The sequence below is a fragment of the Plasmodium inui genome, assembly GCF_000524495.1.
Source record: "Plasmodium inui San Antonio 1 unplaced genomic scaffold supercont1.27, whole genome shotgun sequence".
In the NCBI taxonomy this organism is placed as follows: Eukaryota; Apicomplexa; class Aconoidasida; order Haemosporida; family Plasmodiidae; genus Plasmodium; species Plasmodium inui.
Window position 1 is genome coordinate 109,185 of NW_008481861.1, and position 19,068 is coordinate 128,252.

The following is a 19,068-nucleotide window of genomic DNA, read 5'->3' on the forward strand; positions in this document are numbered from 1 at the left end:
CATCATGCGCCCAATTTATCTGGGACGGCGAAGCGGTTTAATGTAGGCAGTCCGCTTAATGGATGACACGCGGCGGCGCACAGGTTCACCTCGAGATGCAGGAGTGCCTAGAATGTCTGAAGCAGCGCGAGGTGCGGTAAAGAGGAGACGACTCAGGGGGCTTCCCCCCTAAAGAGACATATTCTTGCTCTCCAACTGCATACGCTTCAGCTTGGCCTCGTGAAGCATGCGTTCCTTCTGTATGAGATGAGAGGACTCCTCCAGGAGGTTAAGGATCTGATGAATCTGTGATGACCAGTTGTTGAGCAACACTTCAGGGTTTTTCTTCTGACCGAATTTAATGATTCCGTGGAGTCTGTCTATTTTGGCATTCAATATCTTGTTAGAGACCAATTCGGATAGGAGGTTTTCTGAGTCTTCCACAGATGCGTTGAGGAGTTGGGATAAGCGAAGTAGCGATATCTGGCAGTAGCAGTTTGATATGACGTGGATGTTGTGGTGCATGACTTTCTTCTTAAAGAGGTTCCATCTGTTCTGACCCCCAACAAATTTCGAGTCGTCGAAGATGTAAAAGTGAAGGAGTTCCTCTTCGTAGGGAAGGGGCCACTGGATCAGATCCATGTTAATAAAGTCTTCGACGATATTTTGGAAGACGGGGATTTCTTTTAACTTCTTTTTTTCCGTTTTCAGTAAGTTGGGTAATTTTGTTTGTTGCTCTTCAAATGGGGAGAGTGCTAAGAAGATGATGTAGCATTTTAATTCTTCTACCCATAAATTTGCATCTGCCAAAACGGGTTCTGTGTTGAATCGCTCCTCGTAACATTTGGCTACCTCGTCATACGCCTCCTCATTAATATGATACTCTATCATGTACATGAAGTATTTTAATTTCAAATCGGCAAATTCGGGAGCTTTTAACAGCGCGGGGTTTATCTTGCGACTGATTACGTGGCACCGAATGAAGTCCTTCCTTAGCAGGACTAACCTCATCTGCTCCAGGATGTATTCTGTCTTGTCCCTTTTATCCATCGATATGAATGTCTCCACTTGGACGTCCTGCAAAATGTTGGCTGCTTCTTCTATGTCTCCGTCGTCCTCTTTCATTTTGGATAGCACCCTCACTATTTCTGAGCGCTCCACCTCGACGAAGATTTTTCCCTCGCTGATCGTGCATAGGGTATTAATCAGGTTCAGCTTATCTGCTTTGCTCTCCACCTCCGGGATCCATAACTTGCAAAGGTTTATCATATCGATGATGGTTTTTTTGAGCTGTCCTCTCTTCTTATTAAAAAACACCAGATACTCATTAATCCTTTTGTAGTCACCCACTAGCTTGTACTGGTTTAGGATAAATCGGACAATTTTGCTCGTGGAGTTTCCGTCGTACGCTTGTCTGCACTTCTTCTCCAAGGCGATAAGCTTCTCCATGGCCAGATCGCCGTCGCCCACCTGTGGGGAGGCATGGAAGCGGGGAAGTGTTGAAGCGATAACGCCGTGGTGACGGGCGCGTCGTAGAGCCCCCTTTTTCCGTGCCGCTTTCCTACCTTGAAGAGATTCTCCGCCTCCGCCAGCAGCTCGTCTGTCTCTGCGCTGAAGTCTTGCGCGATCCTGGGGTCCGTCAGCAGGCTGTCATGACAGCCGATGATCTTCGCCGCGTTGTCTTCCATGGGGCTTATCTTCCAGGATTCCTCAGGTGGCTGTGGTGGGACGGGTGCGCAGCAGTGGGGTGATGTGCGAACAAGGTTAAACGGATGGCGGTAAGAAGAGGATCACAATTGGAGGGTGTGTATAAAATGAGGCTATGCCGCTTGGCGTTAGCCAGGCTAGAATTTCTGCCTGGGTACTTGAGGCGGAGGGGAGGTCCCTATCAACACTTACCTGCCACAGGCACGCTTTAACGTAGTGGTGAAGAATTGCACCCCAAAAAGGGGGATTTAAAGGAGGAGAGTCAGAAGGCGGAAAAGGCAAGGGGGCAAACCTCTCTCCTTTTTAGCGACTTGCTAAAGGGAGCGTGGGATTGTTATTATGGTTACTATGCTTAGTGTGGTTAGGATGCCCAGAATTGCGCGATGGGGTAATCACTTCGCATCGGCTTTGGCTGCACTTGGTCATCCGATTGTTCGGGTTTACGCTGCTATTTCCCCGCATGTTGTTAGCTACCTGGGAGTTTTTTTTTTTTTTTTTTTTCCTTCCTTTTGGTTAGCAGATCCTTTGGGGAGAATTAAAAATGTTTTAACGCCTCTCTGGGGAGGGCTCAGCACAGTGCGGAGGCGAGATGAACATGGTGGGAGGTGGTTCCGCAGGGTGCGAAGAAGCCTAAGGCAAGAGGGGCACATCATAAGTTGACTCTTGTGAGTCGTTGTGCATATGGGGAGTGCTAGGTGGGTAGAAAGAGACTGCCTAAAGCTGTGCGTCAATCTGTGAGGACTGGAGTGGAGCGGCCTTTGTTCTGGGACTTCGCCATCCAGTGTTGGTCCTAATTTGCTCCGTCAACGTTGCTCCTCCGCTGTTCTCCTTCGTGTTGTTATGTTGCATTTTTTTGTGTTTTCCGTTTTTTCCCTCCTCGGTGAGGGGCGAAGCAGGAAGGAGGAAGAAAATGGATGGGTACTAAGGCGGTGAGCCGGTAAAGCGGTGAAGTGTTGAAGGGGAAGTCAGCTTTGTTGTGGGTTACATCGTTCCTTGCCGCTTCGCCACCTTACCGCTTCCTCCCCCCGATGTGGCCCCTCCGCAGAGTGGACCCCTGCAGGGGTAGCCGAAGAACGTTTAGCAACACAGGAGAGTATTCCTCCAGCATGAGTCGTATCTTTAACAAGCTGAATGAGAAGCGGAATGGGAGGAGCCCCGAAGGAGGGGAAGAGAACCCTCTCGAGGGTAAGAAGTTGGGATGTAGTGGTGAAGGACTCCCCCCGGATCTTATTGGCAGACAATTTGAAGGAGCAATAAATAAGATGCAGATGAGTAGAATGCTGGGGCGGGACCTCTCTTATTGCATGAATATCATATCCAAGATGGAGTACTTTAGAGGACACCCTTTTTGGGTTAGGGCATGCAATCGGTTGGTGAAGGGACACATGCTGCACAGGATAAACAGAGAGAGTTACTTTATAGTAGCTAATTCGTTGAGTAAGGTGGATCTGCTCTTTGGTGGTGATGTCGAGCGGAGAAAGGAGCATAAATCGGAAGGACTGCTACAGTCGGTGGAACCTCATTTGTCTAGTTCGTCCCCTTTTTTGTTCATCTCTTTTGATGGCCATGTCACAGTGGAGAAGGGAAAGACAACTGATCGGAAGATATACCACCAGATATACAACGAAATAGCATTCCGATTTCTCCTCAATTTGGAGACCTTCAATTTGGATTGCATAAGCTGTGTATTAAACATGTTCGCTAAGCTGAATATGAGAGAGTACAATCTGCTGGGTTACTACTTCGCTGATTATGCTGTGTTGGCAGATTTGAGGAGGGTTCAGGAGGAGAGTACCAATCTGGGGGGGACTCAGTGGCAGGCGGATGGGGAGACACCGAAAGGAATGAATAAAGTTAGAAGCTGTTCTGCCGCTGACAAAAGGACAACTTTACTGCGTATAGACCGATATAGCGTCTCCAAATTGGTAATCATTCTGCACTCATTGGCCAAGTTGGGAGTGGTACACGTGGAGTTTCTCTCCATCTGCTGTTCCATTTTGAGAAAACATCTCATTGTGCTGAACAGCTTAGACCTCTGCAATGTGATGTATTCATTAGCCAAGTGGATCCCTCTATGGAGTGGGAAAAACGAGCACGATCGGATTCGTCTCCTTAGAAGAGTTAGAAGCGAAGCTTTCCGGTCTTATCTCGACACTGTAGTGAAGTGCACTTCGGTGTATGCACCCCGTTACGGGAGCGCAGCCTCTGTGCACAATACATATGACTCACTTTTACGTAACAGTGATGAGGTAAAACTGAATCAGTTGTTCAGGGAGATCGAAGCGGAGGTAGTTAAACTCGCGATGCAGATTGGCACCTTGGTGCAAAGGGAACATGTCCTGGGTAAGTTCACCGCTGTGCAAATTTCCTCTTTAACACTTTCGATGGGCAAGATGAAGCTGAATTTTTACGCCTCCTTCTACGCCATAAATCGGAAGGTTCACCACCTGTGGAAGGACTTCTCCCTGCACAGCATTGCCGATTTCCTCTTCGGAGTGAACGAGAAGAACATCTCGGATGAGCAGGTCACTCTGTTGTTGTGTTACCAGTTTGCGCGTCTGGTTTATGCCAAGTATTGCTCGTCTGAGTTAATAAAGAAGGACTCCTTTTCCCCAAATCAGCTGAACATGGTCAGGCAGAATAGGGAACATATTTACTTCTTCGGGACGACACAAAGGAGAGTGCATTTTTTAAACGCAAAGGATTGCTCTCTGGTGGTTCGCATTTTCCAATCCCTAGCCAAGTCAGAGGTGCTGGTTGGGGGGGGAGCGGCTCCCGTGGCTGACCCAGCGGGGGGGCGCTTTCCCTACGATGTGTGCGCGTGGGGTCAGGAGAGGGGGAAATTTAATGGCAGTTTTGGTGGCAGTTTTGGTGGCAGTTTTGGTGGCAGTTCGGGGGAAACTTCAAGTGACAGTTCGAGCGACAGTTCATGTGACCACTTGCGTGACAAGTTAATTTACCCCCTCCATGGGCACACTGGAGGGGCCCTCGCTGACTGCAGAGAAGGCGTGAGCAACCCCCCCTGGGGAAAACTCAACGAGTACCCAAATGGAGCGAATCCAACCTTTAGCTCTTTTGAAGAGAGTGCCCATCTGATCAAGTGGCACACCATGCGCACGCTGCACCACGTCATTTGGCAGCATTTGGACTTACTTCCCTTCGAGAGCATATCCCTGTTGTGTTACTTCTCTCTGCATGTTCCCGATTTTATGTTTCCCATGGAGAGGTATGCACAGTCGGATGCTTATCCCTGCAGGGAGTCTGCTCCCCACATGGGTAGAAGCCTCTTCGCAAGGTTGTTCTTCTACGTTTGGGAAGCTATGGATCCTAATTCGCTTAGTGAAGTTACGATGCGACAGATTCATATCTGCATTTTGAGCTTTTACCTGGACGTTATGCGGCTGGCGGCAACGCGGCATAGAGGAGACCCTCGTGGTGTCTTTCCCCCAGACGATATACCCAGTCTTGGCTGTGTGACCTTATCGGAGGGGACCAGCACGAAGAAGTCACTGGAGAAGAAGCCAGCTGCCAACTGCAGTGAGGACGTATTCCTTTCCTTCTCCATGGATAAGCTGCAGAAGTTGAACGCCTTTTTGGAGTTGGCTAGGGTGCGAAGCTGCCAACAGAAGGAGATTACCCTGACATCGAGTGAGGCTGCCTGGAGTGTGTGCAATGAGCCTATCCGCTGCGATGCCTTCTGTGCCCGGCCAAACTGTTACAAGGGCTTTCACCTCGTGTACCTCTTTCACCCCGTCTTCCGCCTCTACCGCGTTTACCGCTCATATGGCCTGTACCCCTCCTCTACCTTAGGAACACATGCCGAGGCGTACAACTGCCTGCGGAGAGTCGTCGAAGACCTGAGCGAATCAGGAAAAAGACGCGTGCTGCACAGCTCCGAGGTCATAGTTGGCCCGTTTGTACTGGTACCAGACAGGAGGGAGATAGAAAATGAAAATTAAGCGAAGGAATGGGAAAAACGGATTGGTCAGGGCCCTCGTGCTGGCCGTCCACCCAGGCACGTCCCACTTGAATTTCCCACCCCCTTTCCTTTTCCCCCTCGCAGGATTGTGTACTTGAACCGGAGGAGTGAGAGGGAGGAACACACCCCCTCCCAACATGACGCCGCTTTGGTATGATCCAAATGGGAAAGTAAAAGGGCCAGTTCGAAAATGAGTCAACCTTAGGAGGATGATCAAATGGGAACATGGAGGGGTCTCCTTCGTTGGATTAAATCACACCGTTACAGTCTTCCCAGTGTTGCCCAGGCAGAACTCCCGAAGAAGGCAGCCCTTCAGACGGTACAAAATGATTAGCAAAGAGGAGGTTAACATTTGATGAAAAACAGTTTGAAGTGGCTAGGTATTCTGTGCACGGCAAGAAAAAAAAAAAAAAAAAAAAAAAAAATCACCTTTGGAATAGCACACACAAAAGGGGGGGGAGGAGAAGCATCATAGAGTGACCAGTTATGGGGTGTCTCTTTTTTTTTTTTCATTTGTTGGCAGGAGGGCCCAAACAATCGTACCAAATGGAGCACTCCCTTCTGTAGTTAAAAAGTTAGGCAACAAGGACAAGGCGTATCAGCTAAGAATGGCATGCAAGTAGAGCCACATGTATGTACACATGTTTTTGTTTCACGTAGGATTATGCATGTCCCCCTTTTTATTTAATTTTTTATTTTTTTTGTCAAACCCCAGTGGGAAAGCATCTTCGCCTTCCCCGCTTCGGTCTCGTCCTGTGCCCCTCAGTGCAGATGATAACACTGGATCTGTTTAAAGCCCTTATGAATTCCTTTACGGTTTTCCGGTTGGCCCTTTGCTTCTCTCCGTCTTGATGGTCGTGACAGGGATGCTGAGTGGCGGGAGCGCAGAGGAGCCTCCGCTTGGGAGCCGTGTTCCTCGTTATGTTTTGTCTCTTCCGTCTGACACTCCGCAGGGGGGAAGCTCGCAGAGAAGGACGAGATGGAAGAGCCCTTTTAGTTGTGCTCTGTGTGCCGGTAACAGTCTTGCCAACGGTGCTGCGTGGACGCTTCGGAGAAATCCCTCTTTGTAATGATCCCCTGGAGGGACCCAATTGTGGACGGGTATGCTTAGCAGATTGGGGTGTACATCTAGAAAGGCTTGTTAACTTCCTCCTGGAAATATCTGCCCCTTTGGAGAGTGGGGCCCCTTTCCGCGGGGCAGATTCATCCTGTCGTTTGTTAGTGGTATTGCCGTGGTGGGCTTCTTCACCGGCTGTCTCTGCACTTTTACTAGGTTTGGTAAGTTGTTGCTTTCTTCGCTGTTTGGATAAAGGAATTGACTTCTTTCCTGGCGAGTTGCTTAATATGGACGCAATCACTGAGTGGCGTTCCATCATCTGACTTGTGTGCACAAGCGGCATGACGTCCAGTTTCGCTTGTACCTGGACGGGAACCATTTGGTCATCTCCACTGTGGGGGCTCCGAAATGTGTACTCGGTCTCTTCCTCTTGCTTGTGTAGAACGCACTTTTTGCTGCATCTAGCTACACTGGTGATCCTTCTGCTGTCTTCAATTTTGGGGAGTGTGCAAAAAGTTTTTTTTTTTTTTCTACTCTTCTGTGTCCCCTTGGGGTGGGGAAAAATCTGTGTCGTGTTTTGTAGTTTCTTCTTTTTCTTCTTCTTCGGTTTGTATTGACCAAGGGCTTTTCCTTTGGCTAGCTTTCCCCTGGGTAGCTCCCCCTTGTTTCTTATTTTCTGTTGATTTTGTGTTTTCTCCCTGGGGAAGGCTTTCGTAAGTGGGGTTGGATCACTGTGCCTTTTTTTTCTACCCATTTGAGGTGTTACAATACTTCTGCTGGTGCGGAGTGTGGGTTCACTTGCTACAGATTTGAGGCTGTTCCGTTTGCCCCCCCTCATGTTGCGTTGTCTCTTCGGAAGGCGTGTCTCCATGTTGGTAGGGTTGTTTTGTCCGGCGATTAACAGACCAATGTGGTCCACTCCCCCGGCAGCTATAGGAGTAGAAGGAACGGTCGCGGCAGGAGCACTGTTCTCTCCCCTCCGGTAACGCAGTAACTCATTTTTGCAGGCATCCAATTTTTTTGCCAGGCTGATCAACTGTATGTATTTTCTTTGAGTCATAAATGTAGGGGGGGCCATATTGGGGGCAGAAAAGGTATCCTCCTTTGTCCTTTTGGATCTTAAGAATGCTGCTTTTCGCGGGGGAACTCTCTTATTCGCTGTGGTGACTCGCTGGTTGGTAGTTGTGGCGTCTCTCTGCGTGAAGGGATAGGCCCAGATGGGGAGTTAAGTGGCCTGAACAAGGGAGAGGAGCGCCCCACAAAATTTCTTCGTGGAAACGGATGGGATGTGTATGTTCTGTTTCACCACCAGGTGATGATGACTAGGTTAAACCTGTGCATGTGCAAAAAGAAAGGGGAATGTAAGACAAACAGTTGGCCAGAATTGGATGTTGTGTTGGTAAAATAGGCATGCATGAAGAGAAGCGGAGTGGTAAGCGTCGTGAACTTTTCCTACAGAGTAGCGGTGCGTCAGACGAGCTAATTACTCAAATTCGTTGCGATCATTTGGGGTTTCCAATGGGGGTGTCATTCACCCGCAAGAGGGGAAATGTATCGTCCTGATTGGCCCCCCGTTGTGTCACTCCGCGCCGGAAAAAAAAAAAAAAACACACATGTGTGTGCATCAATACATATGCACAACTACGCGCAGAAAGGGAGAAGCTAACTGGTGTTTGTAGATCGATGTGCAGGATGGACGGCACATAAGAACAGATGAAAGAAAAAAAAAAAAGGGGAACAAATGCGGAAAGGAACATGCCTTAAGTCGCAACACATGCTGGACAACTGCGTCTTTCCACCCTGTGGCGTGGGAATATCATGTACGGGCTCATCAGGTGAATCTTCTGCGTGTGCTCAGGGGAAACACACAAAATTGCTACTTTCGAATGGCATCTCCCATGATATGATCCGATATGATATTATATATCTTCTTTTTTTTTTTTTTCACCAAATTCTACTTACTAAAATGTGTCTTCCATTCCCATGCAACTCGTGTCCGTTTTAGCAGCCCCCGCTCCGCACCATGGGGAGGAATCTCCCGAATGGTCCGTCCAATTTTTTCCTTACAACGTTGCTTCGACAGAGGGAGAGACAGCAGCTTATGCACATGACCCCGCCTTTTGCTAAAAGAAAAAGCGGCATCCTCTCTGTCACGCACATTCGTTCTGGTGAAGACGTACTGAATGGTGGGTGCCAAATTGGACCGATGGGTGGACCTTAAAAAAAAAAAAAAAAAAAAAAAAAAAAGCAAACTTCATGCCTTCACCTTGGGAGAGAGACATTATCCTTTTTGTTCAAACATTTGTGACGATACCCTGTGAGGGCAAATGACCAATCCGTCCTATTCACTAAAAATGGGGAGAAATGCACCGCAAGTCCCTTTGGACGCGGAGCGGAAAGGGTAAGTAAACGAACTCAGCAGGGTTAATCGCTTTCCCACTGGGACATGGGAAGTATGCCTACCCTGTGTGTCCCTTGAGAAGGGAAGAAAAAAAAAAATATGTCACACAGAAGGATCCCACTACCCGTTGCGTCCTATTCGTAATAAAGATCACTTCTTTTTCTTTTTTCCTCTTCTCTCTAATATTTGTCGTTGTCTCCATTGGAATGGTCATTCCCCATGGGGGGGGGCACCCTCTTCGACATGATCTTCATTCTGAGTCTTTGTTACTTCAAGTCTGGTTCATTTGCCCACGTCCGCCTTGGCTTCCGAGGTGGATAAGCGTGGGTCGACTTCCACCCCAGCAGGGGCCACGGCCTCCGAGGGAGCATCGTCAGGCTTGTCGGTTTGCACAGCCAGGGGGGCCTCCTCCTGCGAGAGGGTTTTCACCGAAAGGAGGCGAATTCGCATTTGGTTGCTTCCGCTTTCGGAGGCATTTTGGCCGGCACCTTGGCCCACACTTTGCACCGCGGGTTCACTGATGCCACTGACATTGGCGCCCACGCCGGAGGCTCCCTTGTCGGGCAGGGTCTTCAGTTTAGTGGCTGCGTTAGCTTTGTCGGCGGCGTTTTCGCCCCCTCGGCTCTTCTTCGACTTCCTCATCTTTTTATTCTTCCCGACAGTGTAGGGGGTGTAATCCTCGTCGTACTTCTGGGAGTGTTTTCTGCCAAAGGCTTTTATGGAAGAGCTATCTGCGTCATCGTCTTTGGTTTTTTCCATGTCGTAGGGGTTAAACTGGTGTGTGTTCCTGTTCCGGTTGGCCTTGGCATGCATGCCACTTCCGTGGGCGCCGCTACCATGGATATCATTTCCGTGTACATGGCTGGCGAGCTGATCATGTGGGAAGCCACTCCTCTGATGGACGTTGTCCTGGTTGTTCCATTCAGACGGGCCGTTCCTATTTCTACTCGTATTATGTAAGTAAGGAGGCGACTCACCATTCATCTCCATCTCGACAAACAACTTATCATGCTGACTCTTCACACGATCGAAATCGGTTTTTATGAGATAAGATATCTGGTTGTTGATGCATATCTTCTCTTTCAGGAGAGCTATACACTGTTCCCTGTCGCTAATAATTTCGTTCAGGAGATTTTCTAATTGTTCCTCGGTGTATATTTGTATCGGTTTGCAGACTGGGCTCTTTTCTTGGTCGTCTGTGTTTGCGCTGGGGATGTGTTGGTTGCTGTTTCTCTTTTTGTACGTCTGGGGGGGGGGTAGGTGGGTTCCCCGCTTGGGGGCGGGGCTTGCCGGCTCCTCACACGGGGTATCATTCGGGTTTGTATGGTGATTTGCTACATTATTTGGTATATTATCTTCCTCCTTTTCGGCTTCCCCCTTCTGCTCATCATCTGTTGGTATTTCCTGTTTAATCCCTTTCCCCTCGACGGGGGTTCTTCCCGCACGGTTTGTTTTTCCCTCCAGGTGGAGACCATCCGTTGGAACGTCTTGCGGGTTGCCTCTACTACCTGTCTTTATACGCGCGGCTGTCTTTTTCCTGTGAGATCTGGGATGGTGCGAATTCCCTTCACGTTGGGCTGCTTTCTGCGAGGTGCCTTTTAAAGAGGACTCGCTCCCTGCGTCCGTGGGGTCATTGGGCTGGCAGTTATTGGATGGTTCCTCAACGGTAGGATTACTATCCCGTGGTGGATCAACATCGGCTAGTGGGGCTCCACTTCCCGAGGGGTCCTCCCCATCGGAGTGTTCCTCCTCCTTAATGGGCACTTCGCGATCCCCCGACGGGTTCACGTCCCCCTGGTTACTTCTTCCATTCAGTTGATCGCACTCCGTCTCACAGTTCTGTTTTTCGAACTCAGGCAGAATTTCCTCATTCTGTAGGCTCGACTGACCAGTCAAGTAGGTCCCCTGTCTGTCAATCTGATTCCTCGATAGGTGATTCAGATTTGCTAAATAGATTTCCTCCTTCTCTTGGATGAGCTTGTTTATCTGGTTCTCTTTAAAATCGAGTTCCTTCATTAGGAACAGCAGTCGGTGTAGGTAGCCCGTAATGTGAAACACATTCTCCATGTATATTTGTGCAGAATCCGACATGGTGCTTTTCTTCCGGGGGGTGACTCATTCTTGGGGGGGGCACATAATAGGAGCGGTATGGCAGCAGAGTGGCAGCGGAGTGGTCGGTGCTGCTGGGGTAGTTCTTAGATTTTCCTTTCTCTTTTTTTTTTCTTCCTCTATGAAACCGCACCCATGTGCTCCTCCTTCTGCCAGGAGTTCTGTCTCAACTTAAGCAAAGGCGGCACATATGCCTTCTTCACCCGCGTAGGACACACCACCGTTGTTGTCCCACAAGTGGGGGAAGCAACCTGCAATGGGTTTCTCCCCTGCGGTTCTATTGTGGTGCGATGAGGAACACCGAATGAGACAATCCAGATGAGACACGCCAAATTCCTTTAGCTAAGTCTATAGCAGGTGGCATCTGAGGAGCGATCTCAACTGCGGCTAAGTGCGGCGCAGAAGGGGCAGATGGACAGTAACGGGCATTACCCACGGCGTAGTGTTCTCCTATATAGTATGTTCAGGGTTGCACTACCTGTGTGTGCATGCTGCTTCTAGTTTATCGGCCGCGGTACCTTTATGCATGCTCTTTCATGTTCTGAATAGGGTAGGCGGCTGTTCTGCAAAACTGTTGACATAAAACCCTTCTTTTTTGGCTTCTTTGGCCCTTTTCTTGACTGTTTTTTTTACTTCTCTTCTTGCTATTTTGGGCTCTTTCCCCTTCTATGCTGCCCCCGACTCGGTTTTCCCAGTTCAAACGTGGTGCAATATGTTTGGTGAGAAAAAAGAAGTTCCCTTTATGGTCTTAAAACCATCCTTGAGCAGAGCACCAAATTGTCGAGTCAGCTTGGAGCCCCCGGTTTTGATGCAGGTTGCACTTCGGTTTCTCGCGATAGGTGTATCCCATGCGTGCGGAGGAAACGTCGGGGGAAGAAGGAAAGTCGCATAGATGCTGAACCTCTTAGGAGTGTACTTTGGAATGTAAATGTATTGGGGACCTGGGGTGGCGAAGTGGTGATCACTACAGAGCACTACGGAGAGATGTGCAGACAGCATGGAAATCCCCGTGCACCCCCTTCTCCAACGTGGGCGGGGAGTCTCTTTGCCACTGAACCGTTCAATGTAAGCGGATGGGGTCTACCTAACAACAGTGGCGTGGATTCGTCTGCTGAGACATATGCACTGAATGCAATTATTTGCGTTTGTATGTGGGGCAGTTCAAAGGCGTCCTCTGGATGCGCCGCTCTGTGCCCCTCGAGTTGACAGGGCAGGAGTTGAAAACGGGGAACAACTCGCCTGGTAAACCCGTTTGGGGCATGCGCTTTGGCTAGCTGGTAGGGGTGGGGCGGCTAATCCGCTAGGCCCATAAATTGATAGAGGCGGTCACGCTCCTATGCAGCCGTGCATGCGCGCGCAAAATGGCAGAAGGCTTAAAAGGAAAAAAAAAGGAAAAAAACACTCGTCAAAGTCGTAAGAAAAAGCAAGTGGGGCCTTCCTTACTGGGAACTGAACAGGATCTACGCAAAGGAAAATAAAAAAAAAAGAAAAAAAAAAAGAGCGTAAAGCGGCTTAGCACAGCACAACGTAGCACAAGGCACAGTAAACCCTCGCGGTCACTAGCAACGTTAGCATGCATCGGTAACGTGAATGCTATTCGGACCTCCGAGCGGAAATACGCCTGGGAAGCTGCAGTGTTGTGTCAAACTCATGTTTGTTCCCCTCCTTTTGGAAAGAAGCGAGGATCCCTCTTGTGCAACCCCAAAAAAGGGAATTCCCCTTTCTGCTGATAGTTGAGTTAGTTGAACAGATTTGAAGGGGAAAAAAAAACAAAAAGAAAAAAAAAAAGAAGTCAAAATCAGAGGATTAGGTGGAAGAAGAATAGCACTAAGAAAAAAGAATGACGAATAATGCCCCTTCTGTTTATCCATCGTAACTTTCATCCGATGAGTCTCATTCTTAAAATAATTTGACAGGGCGGGAGAATGTGCCTTTCCTTTTGGGGAACCATCCCTACCGACAAGGGGACATCTCAAAAAGAGGGGAAAACCAGACGCAGCTGATTCAGCCCCAATGAACATCCTTTCGTTGCAAGGTTAGAGCGGGACAGGGCGAGACAACAGACCAAGATGGAGATGTCCTACACCCTTTCAGCAATTTGTTTTCTTATTCTTCCGTTTTTGCAGGTTGGGTCTGGAGAGGAAGGTTCATTTGTGTCGCTTCTGGCAGCAGGGGGGAAAGCTACTTTAGTGGGAACGGCTTGTTGGGTACAGTTTCGTTGTTTTTTTGCCCCCGCTCAGACGGGCAGCAGATGGGGAGAATTCTCTCCGCTAGCAGGACTACGTGACATCTCCACTGCTTCTGCTGTATTGCACTCTCTATTTTTATGTGAATGGATTGAGAAGTTACTTCGTGAGGGGTGGATGAGGCCTTCTCCTCTGTGTTGCTTTTCCTTTGCAGCTGCCCATGTAAGAAGGGCCACGCCCGCCACCGAGCGAAGCCACCCAAGTGGAGTGGGCGGATACAACTGTGGGATTCACTTCTACTTTTTTACATCTGTGTTGGTTTTGTTAGTATTGAATGGAGCCAGGCCATGTCTCCTCTGTATGTGTTCTCCGCGAAATGTCTTGGGGGAGAATCCTGACACTTGCAGAGAGGACTAGTATTCGTTGGGGAGAAGATCTGGAGTCAGCTCCACGTGAGAACACGAAAAAGGGAGCAAAACTGTTTGGCGAATCATCAACACACTCGAAAATCGTTTTGTGAATATGGGATGTGTATGGTGCACTCTTGTTTTTACGTTAATTAGAAAAAAGAGAAAGCGGGGGAGGTGAAAAATAAAAAATAAAAAACATAAAAACATCCCTCCTCATGTGTGAGGAAATGGATGTGTGTACATATCGATACAACGATGTAACGAATGGGAAGGGAAAAAACGGAAGGGGATGTACAGAAGGGAAGCGAAAAAGCGGAAGTGTCTTTCGCTTAATTTTATTGTATTTTTTTTTTGTTCCACATTGGTGGTTTTATATTCAGACGAACCATGGGGGGTCACACACGGCGAAGGATGATGGAGTTATACTTGCGATGAATTCGGAGGGTGAGAAAAAAAAAAAGAAAAAAGGAGCACAGACTTCTCAGTAGGAGAACTACATAACCTCGGAGAGCTTCTGCGAAACGGTGTTCAGATCAATCGTCTCTTTGTTCTCTGGATTGGTTATCTTGAGGAGGAGATCCAAGTCTTTGTCCGTGAGTCTGGTGTCCAGCGCTTTCATTATCTACGAGGGGGGAAGCGGTTTGATGTGTTGTAGAACGGTGGGAGGAGTGTGCGGGGGAAACGTAGAGCCTCAAACATGCGGCAGACACACAAACCACTATTCACAGGGATAAGCGGTCGACAATGCCGTTTCGCTTGGGAACTTACCCCGATGAAATTTTGAATCTTGATCTGCACCCCGGAGTTTTTTTCGCTGACACTGCGGACATGCTTGAAGGGGTCCTGGTGGTTGTAATGCCTTTTGGCCAGCTTCAGCCAGAATTCCATGTCGACCATCTGGGGGGGGAGGCACAGGAAAGCAGATTAGCAAATTAGCGAATTAGCGGTTGAAGTGTCTACGTGTGTGTGTGTAAGGGGGCTGTACTTCGTTCCGCCGCTGCTTACCAAGGGCAGTTCAGCCTTCTCCTCAGGCGGGAGGATAATCCCAAAAGAATGCATCAGCTCGTAAAACTGGTGCAGCTCCATCTTGTCGCTACACGAACTGAACAGGATGAACGCCTCGCGAAATTTGTCCTCCATTTTGTGCTGGTGAAGGGGCGGATGAAAAAAAAAAAAGAAAAAAAAAAAAGAGAAGGAAAAAGAAAAGGGAAGAGAAGCAGGAAAGAGGCGGAAAAGGAAAGGAAGGAATGAAAAAAAAAAAAAGAAAAAATTAACCTTATAAGATAATCTGTAGAGGCAAATGATAAAAAAAACTTTCGAACAATTCTTTTTCGCACGACATCGTAAGATTTACTTCGTTTATCGCGTTGCGGTTAGCTTAATTTTTTTTTTTTGTTCTTTCTGCATGACTCATATGGATTTTTTTTTTTTTTTTTTTTGCTTCATAAGGTCTTATTGTCGCCCCATCTGTGTTACCGTTTGTTTGTGTTGCGCGTTGATTTGTTTTTCATACCAAGTCTCAGTCACGTTCTGTTGTGTAACGTTCCGCTGTGCCACTCCTGTTGTGCCATTTGCCCTGTGTTGCAACCCGGAGTAGCTGCGCTTGAGGGCAACACACACGGCTGCAACAAATGTGTAGCTAGCAATTCACGCGAGGGGGGTGCGTGCCCGAGGAGTAAAAAAAAACGAAAGAAAAAAAAAAGGAAAGGAAAGAAAAGAAAACAAGAAAGGAAGAAAGAAAAAAGGGAAGGAAGAAATTCGGACGTCAGTTCCGCGGCGTGTAGGATTGTTTCGTTCGTTTGGATTACTTTTCCTTTTTCGGTTCTTTCACGCCGGCGTTTAACTCTTCTTTTCGACGTTTGGGGCAAAGCAGAGTGTGGTCTTAAGATTCCCCCGCAGTGCGCATGACAGGGAGTTAGGGGTTAACCAATAGTTGCTGTCGCAACTGCTACGTGCACGTGCGAGCCGGATGCCCTGGCATGTATGTTAACAGCCCCTACGTTAAACTTATGATGTGTGCAAAGTGGAGCTTTCACAATGGAGCCCCTTCCTTCCGTTTGTTCCAGTCATGTGTACAAGGGGGATTTTTTTTTTTATCTTTTTTTTCTTTTTTTTGGCAAATTTCCGCGATGGGTTTTTATCAGTTGGCGGCGGGTTAATAGAACCTCGCCTGGGACAAGGGCACACCGTATCGCGCGAAGAGAAGTTGGGAAGGGGGCCACGCGACGTCATGACTCCAGCCATGGTTCGCTAAGTGGGACCAAACTGACACGTGACATGAACGAGGGACTCTCTACCCTAATCTGTGTGTCCTCATAAAAGAGCGACAGCCGCTAGGTGTACTTATGTGTAGGCCTGCGGAAATTTTTTCCCCCCCAGCTTCCTGCATCCGAACACGAGCCCCGTCAGTTATGGGGTTAAGGAAGCTGGGCGCCTTTAAGAAGGGCTCTTCGGGAAGGACACTTCTCTCGTCTACGCAAATTCTGAGAACAAGCTAAAGTGATGTGAAGTGAAACGAATCGAAGTGAAATGTTCTTTTTTTTTTTTTTTTCGCGGTATGTACAACTTGGTTATGTATGTACCCCCTTTTGTTGGGGGAAACTGATTGGCCTCTTTTTTTTTCTTTTCTTTTATCTCTTGGCACAGTCTTTCGCGAGGTGAACACTGGGGTGTGATTATTCATTCATCTTAGCAGGGCACGTTAAATGGTTGAGTCACGTATCAGCGCAAATCTGTTCACTCGTTGATTTCGCACCGTCGTCCTGTTTCCTCATCTGCTACTACTCTACGTTCGCAAGTTTCGTTCATCGTAAAGTCTGCCTCCTCCGCGACTTGTCCCGTTTAGCCACCCAAGTCAATAATAGAACGAAACATGAGCTCTCCGAAGAAGCGTTTTTTCCTGTTTGACGTGGATGGGACGCTGACCCATGCGAGGGCGGTACGAAAGAGGGAGCTACGTTACTTCGCTTGTTGTCCAGGTCGTTGGGATGGCCACAATGAGACACGTTTGCCCCTCAGCTGCCACACCACTTTCACACACCAGCCGCCTACCTGCCACACACCTATCGCATACGTGCCTCCCCCCGTACAGCCGATCGAAGAACGAATGGTGGAGGTTCTCCGCAAGCTCAAGTCCAAGGGGGACATCGCCCTGGGGGTGGTAGGAGGGTCCGACTACCGGAAGATCATCGAGCAGATAGAATGTAGGAGAGAGGAAATGGAAAAAAAGAAAAAAAAAAAGAAAAAAAAAAAAAAAAAAAAAATGAAGATTAATGTGAATTTCTTTCTTTTGTTACAGCATCGAACTTAAAAAAAAGAAAAAAAAAAAGAAAAAAAAAAAGCGATAAAAAACGGCTCGTTCGTGCAGCCACGCGAAAAATTACCCATGAGAGGCCTCGTCCGTTTACCTACCCACGCCCAACGTACATATATCTGCATAAAAATCGACACAATTGTTTGTTCGTTTCCCCCCCGTTGCAAGACCCCGAGATGTTCGATTTTCTGTTCTCAGAGAATGGCGTGGTAGCGCATAGGGACAACGATGAGTTCTACTCGGAGGTAGGGCGGCCATGAGTGGCTACGCGGCGTTGTCTAAATGAGGGTCGCTTCTTTCCTGCACACGCTTCCTTATTGGTCTATTTGGCGATTCAGCATGTAAACGTGGGCATTCGCTGTCCTAACTTTCTCTTCCTTTGTGTTCACTTCGTCCCCCTGTGTGCTCCTCCTCACAGAGCATAACGAAATTTCTTGGCGAAGAGAAGATGCAACAGTTGGTGGATTACTGCTTAGTGTACATTGCGAATCTGCGGGTGCCAAAGAAGCGGTAGGGGGAGGGGAAGCAGAAGAAGAAAGGGGAGGGTCCAAGTTGGTTTGGTGGCTACCCCTCGTTTGGAAGAACCTACCACAGAGTGTTGCGGACTATACACATGGCAATGCTGTCCCCTCCTTTTTTCTCTCAACACAGAGGGACCTTCTTCGAGCTGCGCAAGGGAATGATAAATATCAGCCCCATTGGGAGGAACTGTACACGGGAAGAGCGTGCACACTTTTGCAGATATGACGCGGAGAATTCAATCCTTCGTAGTTTCCAGTTGGACTTGATGAGGAAGTAATGGCTTCGTTGGTGTTCCTGCAACGTAGTTACTCTATTTAGGCGCTTACCTCAGTGAGGAGGATACCTGTGTTATTTGGTTACCCCGCATGGCAGTTATGCATGTTGCTTCCTCCATGCTCACATCTCTTCTCTTCCATTCACGTAACTCCATGCCACTTTCCTTCACTTCGCTCCTCTAAGCTTTTCGCAGTTTGACTTGACGTTCTCTATCGGAGGCCAAATCTCCATAGACTGCTTCCCATCGGTAAGAAATCGGAGTGAATTCGTTAGGGGAGCAGTGCCCCCCTGGGGAATAGCCCGCACGGGTGACTGCTGCTCAATGGGGGAGCTTTCACGGGAAGACATTATCTGTTACGGCATTGCCTCCCCCCCTTACTCGCAGGGATGGGATAAAACGTTTTGCCTGCGGCACATTGAAGGGTTATTCAGTGAGGTCCTATTTTTCGGCGATAAGACAGAGAAGGTAAGGGTGGTAGGAAAAAGAAAAAAACATCAGTAGGTGCTCTTGGCGTGCCTCCGTGTTTATGTCTTCACGTTGGGATGCGTGTGTTTGTCATATTAGCCCTACCGTCTGTTGGGAAAGGGGTCCCATTTCTATCGAGCGTTACCACCACGGCACGAGTCTTTCTGCTTTTCTCCTTCAGGGAGGGAACGACTACGAGATTTATCACGACCAGAGGGTGCGTGGGTTCTCTGTTAAAGGTCCCGAAGAGACGGAGGAGATTATTAAGTCGTTTCTGGACCAATAGGAGGTCCTGCTCATGTGTGTGCAGAGAAACGATGTGGCATATATATTTTCTGTCAGGTTAGGGGACACTCCACGGGGATTCACACCCAGAGGGGGTAACAGAGGGGGCGTAACAAAGAGGGCGTAACAAAGAGCCCTTGCCAGGGTGAACTCTCGGCGTGGTTCTTTCTTTCCCTGTTTGCTTCGTGGGTGGCTATTTTCCCATCAGGGTGACATTATCCCTGTTGTCCTCCACCCCCGTTGTTGTGATTTGCTTCCTTCGGGGAACAACACATGTGAATATATCTTTACCATCTCTGGCATGTCCCATTTTTTTTTTTTTTTTTTTTTTTTTTTTTTTTCATTTCAGCTGCGTCTTTGGGAGGTAGGCAAATTTAC

At 48.3% G+C, this 19,068-nt stretch overlaps 6 protein-coding genes across 6 annotated transcripts; 2 read left to right on the forward strand and 4 right to left on the reverse strand.

The window, feature by feature from the left end:
* Positions 1-168: 168 nt before the first annotated feature.
* C922_04667 (26S proteasome regulatory subunit N5) lies at positions 169-1,667 on the reverse strand (the record flags this gene model as incomplete). The annotated part of the gene is made up of 2 exons (XM_008820246.1): positions 169-1,449; positions 1,545-1,667. 2 exons carry the CDS (start codon positions 1,665-1,667, stop codon positions 169-171), a joined length of 1,404 nt encoding a protein of 467 aa, XP_008818468.1.
* A 1,047-nt stretch (positions 1,668-2,714) lies between these two features.
* On the forward strand, positions 2,715-5,645 carry C922_04668 (hypothetical protein; the record flags this gene model as incomplete). Its single annotated transcript, XM_008820247.1, has 2 exons — positions 2,715-5,334; positions 5,497-5,645. The coding sequence occupies 2 exons, from the start codon at positions 2,715-2,717 to the stop codon at positions 5,643-5,645; spliced, it is 2,769 nt and encodes a 922-aa protein (XP_008818469.1).
* Positions 5,646-6,369: 724 nt separating this feature from the next.
* C922_04669 (hypothetical protein) lies at positions 6,370-7,800 on the reverse strand (the record flags this gene model as incomplete). The annotated part of the gene is made up of 1 exon (XM_008820248.1): positions 6,370-7,800. The coding sequence occupies one exon, from the start codon at positions 7,798-7,800 to the stop codon at positions 6,370-6,372; it is 1,431 nt and encodes a 476-aa protein (XP_008818470.1).
* A 1,605-nt stretch (positions 7,801-9,405) lies between these two features.
* C922_04670 (hypothetical protein) lies at positions 9,406-11,214 on the reverse strand (the record flags this gene model as incomplete). The annotated part of the gene is made up of 1 exon (XM_008820249.1): positions 9,406-11,214. The coding sequence occupies one exon, from the start codon at positions 11,212-11,214 to the stop codon at positions 9,406-9,408; it is 1,809 nt and encodes a 602-aa protein (XP_008818471.1).
* Positions 11,215-14,321: 3,107 nt separating this feature from the next.
* C922_04671 (hypothetical protein) lies at positions 14,322-14,968 on the reverse strand (the record flags this gene model as incomplete). The annotated part of the gene is made up of 3 exons (XM_008820250.1): positions 14,322-14,450; positions 14,597-14,725; positions 14,834-14,968. The coding sequence occupies 3 exons, from the start codon at positions 14,966-14,968 to the stop codon at positions 14,322-14,324; spliced, it is 393 nt and encodes a 130-aa protein (XP_008818472.1).
* Positions 14,969-16,700: 1,732 nt separating this feature from the next.
* On the forward strand, positions 16,701-18,691 carry C922_04672 (eukaryotic phosphomannomutase; the record flags this gene model as incomplete). Its single annotated transcript, XM_008820251.1, has 8 exons — positions 16,701-16,766; positions 16,920-17,031; positions 17,310-17,386; positions 17,560-17,651; positions 17,793-17,936; positions 18,123-18,186; positions 18,325-18,405; positions 18,587-18,691. 8 exons carry the CDS (start codon positions 16,701-16,703, stop codon positions 18,689-18,691), a joined length of 741 nt encoding a protein of 246 aa, XP_008818473.1.
* Between the last annotated feature and the right edge of the window lie 377 nt (positions 18,692-19,068).